The 8,187-nt window shown below is 35.9% G+C and overlaps 1 protein-coding gene across 1 annotated transcript; it reads right to left on the bottom strand.

Annotated features, from left to right (window-relative positions):
* On the bottom strand, positions 1,305–3,428 carry LOC107627801 (pectinesterase 2-like). Its single transcript, XM_016330626.2, has 2 exons — positions 2,431–3,428; positions 1,305–2,115 (listed from the first exon to the last, which is right to left on the bottom strand). Exons 1-2 carry the CDS (start codon positions 3,296–3,298, stop codon positions 1,427–1,429), a joined length of 1,557 nt encoding a protein of 518 aa, XP_016186112.1. The 5' UTR covers positions 3,299–3,428; the 3' UTR covers positions 1,305–1,426.

Below are 8,187 nucleotides of genomic sequence, written 5' to 3'. Positions count from 1 at the left end.
AAAAACTTATATAATAAAAATTCTAATTATTCATTGTTTATCAAAATTCATAATTCACGTATTTATAAGAAAAAAATATTATTACACATAATATAAGTCTTACATCTATCTAATTAAATTCTAAACAAATATGCAGAAATCTGCTGATAGTTTTCAAATTAAAATTGGGTACCATTGAGCCTTGAACATTTCCTATTAATTTCATGCATGCATGTCCATTCACAGAAGCTTTAACCACACACACTATAAAGTATAAACCAAGGATTCATAGCAGCATATAATTTAAGCTTTCAACAAACATCCCTATGACATATCAGCAACAAGAAATTATTTTTTCATTCAATATGTGAAGGATACGCACAAAGATAAAATGCAATCAGCAGCAAAGTAATTGAAAATTAGTTAGGATTAGTTACCAATTGCAATTGCAAAAGATTCTATTATTCTGTTATTTAATTTCAGTTTCTGATCAGCTATAGTTTATGTTGCTCTTGTAAACTTTGTATATAAGATTTAGACTTCTATGGTCTAAAACATGATTATGATAAACAATTCAATAGCATGAAAATTTAGCTATTTTTTTCAACTCCTTGTTCAATCTAATTCAATACATTCTCACAAATTGCATCACCTATATACACAATCCTTTTATGGTATCCTTGGAAAAAACAATCATCAAACATGCAACAATAAGCTTTGGCAGCCATTAGACATTAGGATCTTGAAGACCATCCCAACAAAGATCCTGTTCCTTCCTTGTCAATTGTACCAAGCAGAGTTCATGAATAAGAGATCAGATAATAATTAGAACTGTGATGATCAGGTTGTGCTTACTTTAATTTATGATTAATCAAGTCATGATTTGATACAATATGGTCATATTTGAATTTTTCATGACCACAATTCATCACTCATCTTCACTATTTTAATACATGTTGCTAAGTAGAAAGATATGTAAAGTAGTTAGGCAACTATTTTATGTTACTAACTGCCATGCAAGATCACTACTTCTTGATTTTAGTGTATTAGTTTGTAGTCTTCTATATGATGTGAGATTTACATCTATTGCTGAATATCACATTTCTTCTCTTTCAAGTTACTACACTTTACAAACTCTGCTTCCCTCTCTGCATCATCTCTTGTTTTTAGTTTAACTTGTTAGAGATATAACCATTCATGTTGCCTTCTCGTATCAGTTTAGGTTTTTAGGAGAAGTAGTTTCATGAAATATAACAAAATCAGGTTCAAGTAGCAATCTTCTTCTTATTGTAAAACGAACTTTTGAATGATCTTACAAAAATACAATTCAATAAATTAAATTAAAGAATAAAGCTATTGACAAATTGTAAACGGACTAAAACCAATTAAACTAATTTTAAGACAAATAAAAGAAATAAAAAGAATTAACAATCAAAATGATTACAATTTAAAGATTGGATGTAAAAGGCACACGTGTGGAAGGTAGCCATGCGTTTCCAGCAATGAAATTTGCAACACTGAATTTTGAAGCTTCAGCAGCATTGGTAATAACATGATAACCTCCCCATTTAACTCTGTTTGCGGTTGAAGATCCAAGTCCTGTGTTCATGTACTCTCCATAATACAATGTGGTTAATGCAAAGTTACCATTCCATTCCAACCAACCTGCTGGATCAATTAAGCTATCAAGAGAACTCTTCATGAACACGGTTCTTGAGTATTCCTTCCAAGGCCTTCCAAGATATGTCTTCACAGAGCTTTGAACTGCTTTCAAATCTGATGCAGCTGTAACCACACAATTGAGAATGGAAATGCCGGTGTTTTGGTTTGGATCAGTTCTGCCATGTGCAGTGATGGTGTTGATTTTGTTTGGAGGGTTTCTTGCATATATGTTACAGTTTTGGAACACAACAGCAGCGTTACCAAAGATAAAGTCAACAGTGCCATAAATGTCACATTCTCTGTAAAATTGTCTGTCAGAGTAAGCATATAATGTGTCTTGATAACCTTCGAAACTGCATTGATAGAAAACTGATAAGTCAGATCCAGAACGCAATGCAACAGCTTGATGATTTGCTGCACCTGCTGTGTTTCTAAATGTCATGCCCTGAGCAATAAATCCATCTCCAGTAACAGCTGTAATAATTATAAAAAAATTCACATGATTAAGTATTTATCATCATAAATTTATTTATTTTTTAACTAACAGAAAAATATCATAAAATCATCTCTCTACAAAATTTAAACTAATAGAAGAAGAAACATCGATGAAAACTCTTGTACAATTGACAGTTGAATTGTTAGACGATAATTTAGTCAAACCTATCAAATCATCTAACAATTCTTAAGTATTAACTTCATGTAAAACAACTGAATACAAATCTCCAACCTAAATGATTATATATATCTCTCTAACAAAAACCTAAATTATTGCAAAATATTTCTACTTACCAACAGTGGCAGAACGGAAGGTTGTGGTGCCTCCTCCCACACTTTGGCTGCCGGTGATTATGGTTTTTCCAATGCCATCTCCCACCAACATTATATTATTTGCCTTTATCTCTACTTGCTCGTTGTATATCCCGCCCTTCACATATATCACATACCTTCCACTGCTACTCTTTGGTGCTGCGTTTACGGCTGCCATAACTGTTGTGTATTTTCCGGATCCGTCTTTGGCCACCACTACATTGGCTTGCGATGCCGGAGAAGATGCTTGTAGCAATTTTCTATCACCTGGCTTGACCCATGTTGGGAATCCATTTTTGTAACTTGGTTCTTGATGAGATTCACCATTGTTGTTAAGAGCCAAAGTGTTGCTTAGCAACTTAGTAACATTGTTGGACATTAGAGGAAGGACATAATCTTGAACACCAAGTTCATAGAAGCCAGCTTTGCATGTCTCAAGGTTTGTGAGAGCAGTGCTAAGCCATGTTTGAGCATCAACTTGGGAGCACTTGGTGTTAGGGTCTAGGGTTTTGTTGAGCTTTTGAATGGTTTGCTGATAGAGGTCAACACAATCATTCCATGCAACTCTTTCAAGTTGGTTGCGGCACTTTGAGCCAAGTGAAACAGTGTTTGCATGTCCTATGAGTGCTCTCTCTTGGGCAAGTTGCAATGAAAGCTTGAGAAAATCAGATTTTTGGTTGATGGGTTTGTTTTGGTGATTAGGGTTATTGCTCAAGAAATACTCACAGGGTTGAGGATTTGGGGTTTGGCTACACCAATGTTTAATATCATTTGAAGAATATCCATTAACAAAGGTTTGAAGAAGAAGGGATAATGATACAAGTGTTATCACTAAGCAAATAGCTTCCATAATAATTATAGTAAGGATGTTTTTCTTTGAAAATTGGATATGATGATGATTTGAGAAGAATGGCTTAAGGCTTTTTAAGTAATGCAATAAGTTTTGAATTGGTTTGGAATTTGTTGATGGAGTTTCTTGTCGTAATTTTGGTAGCTATATATAGAGGATACGGAAGAAGTGGTTGTTAGCGCTATTTAATTGAATCACTTCATGCAAGTTCATGTGAGGCACCCACTTTCTGCTTTTCCTAGCACACATTTTCGTTTCTTCAATTAATTTAAAATTTAGTTGGCACGTTTTGATTTGTTCCTACTACATTCCTCTCCTGCATGTATGACTTTGACCTTCTCATAGTGCATCATCACATTTGGGACATTATAAAACGCGTCAATTAATAGGGCATGCTGACGGAGGCTTAGCTTTTATTTTGTTTGACTTTTTGGTCAACCAATACACATACATTGGACATCTTAAAACAATAATGCTTGCAATCTCCTTAGAAAGATGATGATTTAATTGACGCCATTATGTAAATTTTTTCGATCCAATTTCTATCAAGAAGCACAATTACTATAAGCAAAACACTTCGACACTTTTAACACTCAACATATTTGTCGTCATTGAGGGTAGACAAGGTTGGTTAATGTTTGAATCGTATATAAAGTCAACCTTATATATTTATATGAAGTGGTATAACCTATTTATTCATCTAGATAACAGTGATATTGTATGTCACATTATTCTTGCATTAAAATTTGTATGAATTTTTAGTTGTTTATGATGTTTTCCAAAATAATTAAAGGGTTGAAGCTAGTTTATGACCAAAATAATTGCTGGCAACAACTGCGAAGGAGAATATATACTTCAATTTTAAATTCAAATAAATTAAAGAAAGCCAAAGAACTTTATGAGTTCTAAATCCATTGCATTTCTATTTGGGACTAAATAAAATGATGAGAGCCGGGGCTGAGGGCCAATCATGTTTGAATTCTGCAAAGGAATATATTTGACTATTAAATTGCCATCCGCCGTTTAACGGATGAAACACCCACACTTTTTGCTTTTACTGTTTCCACGATCAAAACGATCAAATATACTTGATGGTTCTAGTTGAACTTGAGAAGGGGGTTGAATTAAGTTAGCTTAAAATTTAGAATTTCAAACTTTGTTGCAGTGGAAGCTTAAGTTGCAGGAGATTATTTGAAATTATCTCATACGCAGAATATTAAAAGAGCAGAGAAGAAGAGAAAGGGGCCAGCATGTATCCTGGTTCGGATTCTTAGTACCATGAATCCTACGTCTAGTCTCCACCACAAACCATAGTGGAATTTTCACTATAATCCTCAGATTACATACACCAATACTTATTGAATTACTCCCTAATTCAACTAGTATCTACCCCTAAACTTTCTTCACCAAAGCTTAGCAACCCCAAAGTGCTAACCCAACTTGGAAGGGGAATCTATACAGATTCAATTCTCACCAAGTGCTAACCCAACTTGACAAGGGGAACTAATCCTAGTTCATAAACCCAAATTACATCAGAAAAACAGTGGCTATTTTGCATCACTCTTGCCTTTTCTCTCTTGGCTTTTGAACCTCACATAAATGCCTTTTTCAAAACAGAAAATAACGCAAGACATCCATAACATAAAATCAGAATTAAGCTTGAGTAGAAGAAAGAGATTCCAGCTCTGTGTTAGAGATGGTGCTCTGAATGTTTGTGCTCTCTTCCTTGACTTGAAATGTTGAAGTGAGGCATGTTATATATCTTCAGCTAGGCTTCATTGTAGCTTCATCCTCTTTTGCTTTTTCTTGCTGCCCGTTGGAGTGGTCCTTGATGGCATGCAGTCCTTTCTTCATTTTGCTCCACCTCCCCTGCTGTCCGAGGAGCTCCACCACTACCTCTGCTGTCCTTGGTGTTTCTTTCTTCCTTGGCATGTTCCTCTTTTCCATTCTGCTCCATTTCCTTGCTGCTGCTATATGCAAGTTTGTGTTTTTGCATAACCACGATCCACAGTAATGCTTTGCTGGTGTCCTTGGGTTAGTGTGTATGCCATTTGTGTCCTTGCTTGCTTTTGCAGAGCCACACTTGTCCTTGCATGATACAGTTGTCCTCATATTGCTTTTAGCAAATATATATAATCATTTAATGTTGCTGAATGGTGCTATGAGGAATTGTTGGACTTGGTTACTGCACTGAGGAACAATGTGAGCTGCTTTTCTATTTGCTTAGATGGGCTGATGCATCATAAGCTAGTATACTTGGGCCTGCCACAATAAAGCACATATTAAACACTATTGGGCTTTCAACCCAATTGAATGTTTGTCATCATAGTCTAACCCAAAATCAAACTAGGCTTAACAATCTCCCCTTTGATGACAAACATGATAAAATAGGAAAATTAAAGAAAAATTTAAATGAGTTAAGAACACTTCCCTTTGATGACATTCGGATTGTGAGTTGTGATGAGCGGATATTTTATACGCTTTTTGGGGGTAATTTCATATAGTTTTTAGGATATTCTAGTTAGTTTCTAGTTTATTTCCATCAGTTTTTAGGAAAAATTCATATTTCTGGACTTTACTATGAGTTGTGAGTTTTTCTGTAATTTCAGGTATTTTTCTGGTTGAAATTGAGGGAGCTGAGCAAAAATCTGATTCAGGCTGAAAAAGGACTGCTGATGTTGTTGGATTCTGACCTCCCTGCACTCAAAATGGATTTTCTGGAGTTACAGAACTCGAAATGGCGTGCTTCTAATTGCGTTGGAAAGTAGACATCCAGGGCTTTCCAGCAATATATAATAGTCCATATTTTGCTCAAGGATAGATGACATAAACTGGCATTCAACGCCAGTTCTCTGCCCAATTCTGGCGTCCAGCGCCAGAAAAGGATCCAAAGCTGGTGTTGAATGCCCAAAACAGCCCCAGGCACGTGAGAAGCTTTAGTCTCAGCCCCAGCACACACCAAGTGGACCCCAGAAGTGGATTTCTGCACTATCTGTTATAGTTTACTCATTTTGGGATTGGATGACTGTGACGAACTTCAAACTCGCGAGTGCTGGGCGTAGTGACAGACGCAAAAGGATAGTAAATCCTATTCCGGTACGACTGAGAACCTGCAGATGATTAGCCGTGCGGTGATAGCGCACTTGGACCCTTTTCACTGGAAGGATGGATGGTAGCCATTGACAACGGTGATCCACCTACACACAGCTTGCCATAGGAGGACGTGCGTGCGTAAATCAGAAGACAGAGGAAAGCAGAGATTCTGAAGACAAAGCATCTCCAAAACTCCAACATATTCTCCATTACTGCATAACAAGTAACCTTTAATCCATGCTCTCTTGTTTGTTCGTAAGTCAACTGATAAATATAATTGACTTCCTGACTAAGAATTGCAAGATAACCATAGATTGCTTCAAACCAACAATCTCCGTGGGATTCGACCCTTACTCACGTAAGGTATTACTTGGACAACCCAGTGCACTTGCTGGTTAGTGGTACGAGTTGTGAAAAGTGTGATTCACAATTCGTGCACCAAGTTTTTGGCGCCGTTGCCGGGGATTGTTCGTGTTTGGACAACTAACGGTTTATTTTGTTGCTTAGATTAGGAAAATTTTCTCTTTTTTAGTTTAGAGTCTCTTATTGTTGTCGTGTTAGAATTTTAGAATCCTTATTTTCCTTTTCTTAAAATATTTTTCAAAAAAAAAATAATAATAATTTTTCTATTAAATCCTGTGCCAAACTTTAAGTTTGGTGTTTTCTTGTTGATTTTTCTGTGTTTTTCGAAAATTTTAGTTTGATTTTCTAAAAATTTTAAGTTTGGTGTTCTTCCTTCATGTTCTTATGTTCTTGTGAGTCTTCAAATTGTTCTTGAGTTCTCCTTGTGTCTTGATCTTAAAATTTTTAAGTTTGGTGTTCCTTGGTGTTTTTCCCTCCAAAAATTTTCGAAAACAAGGAGCATTAGATCTAAAAATTTTAAATCTTGTGCTATCTTATTGTTCTTCTCTCTCTTCTTAAAATTCAAAAATATCTTTTCTCTCTATTTTAAAGTATCTTTTTCGAAATCTATTTCTAAAATTCAGATTTTTATTTCAAAATTTAAAACTCTTCTTTTTAAAATCATCATACCCTTTTCAAATTTTCCTAACCACTTCCTCTCTCTTCAATTTTTTGAAAATCTTCACCCATTTTTATTTATCTTTATCTTATTTTCGAAATAAATAAATAAATAAATAAATAAGAATATTTTCTCTATTTTACATCATCTCCCTTTCTCCATCATGGACCTAAGCGGAAATGAACAGTACTTTCTAACAAAGCAGTTAGCCGAATTCAAAGATAGACTACAAGAGACAAGGATGGCTAATATACATATGGAAGAACAGTTTAAGCAAACAAAGCAGCAGCTGTCAAGGCAAATAACAGAAGAATGCCAAGCAGTTCAATTAAAAAGTGGGAAAACATTAAATACCCCACCTCAAGGCAGCAAAAAGCTAAGAAATGAGCAAACCACCCAAAATTCACCTAAGGATAGTAAGAGCCCAGGGAAAAGTAATTCTGGAACTAAAACGCCAGAAATTTGGTGGAAGGCTGGCACTGAACGCCCAGACCATGCTCAGGACTGGCGTTCAACGCCAGAAACAAGGCAGGACTGGCGTTCAACGCCAAAAATAGGCAAGGATCTGGCGTTGAACGCCCAAAATGGGCAAGATCTGGCGCTGAACGCCCAAAATGGGCACAGTTCTGGCATTTAGACGCCAGGAACAGACAAGGAGTTGGCATTCTAACGTCACTCCAGTTTCTAACTCTAGCACTCAATTGCCAGTGAGGGATCAGACACACACAAATGCTGAAAGCAACCCCTCTAAAAAGGCTTCTTCAACCACTTCTGT

Source organism: Arachis ipaensis, chromosome B02 (assembly GCF_000816755.2).
Source record: "Arachis ipaensis cultivar K30076 chromosome B02, Araip1.1, whole genome shotgun sequence".
In the NCBI taxonomy this organism is placed as follows: domain Eukaryota; kingdom Viridiplantae; phylum Streptophyta; class Magnoliopsida; order Fabales; family Fabaceae; genus Arachis; species Arachis ipaensis.
Note: the sequence above shows the minus strand (reverse complement) of the source record. Positions and strands in the feature narration are given on the sequence as shown.

Bases quoted from the DNA above. Each gene is read 5' to 3' on its own strand.
- LOC107627801 (XM_016330626.2), bottom strand. From the start codon at position 3,298: ATGGAAGCTATTTGCTTAGTGATAACACTTGTATCATTATCCCTTCTT. The intron at 2,116-2,430 runs GTAAGTAGAAAT...TAATTATTACAG, and splicing joins CTTCCGTTCTGCCACTGTTG to CTGTTACTGGAGATGGATTT.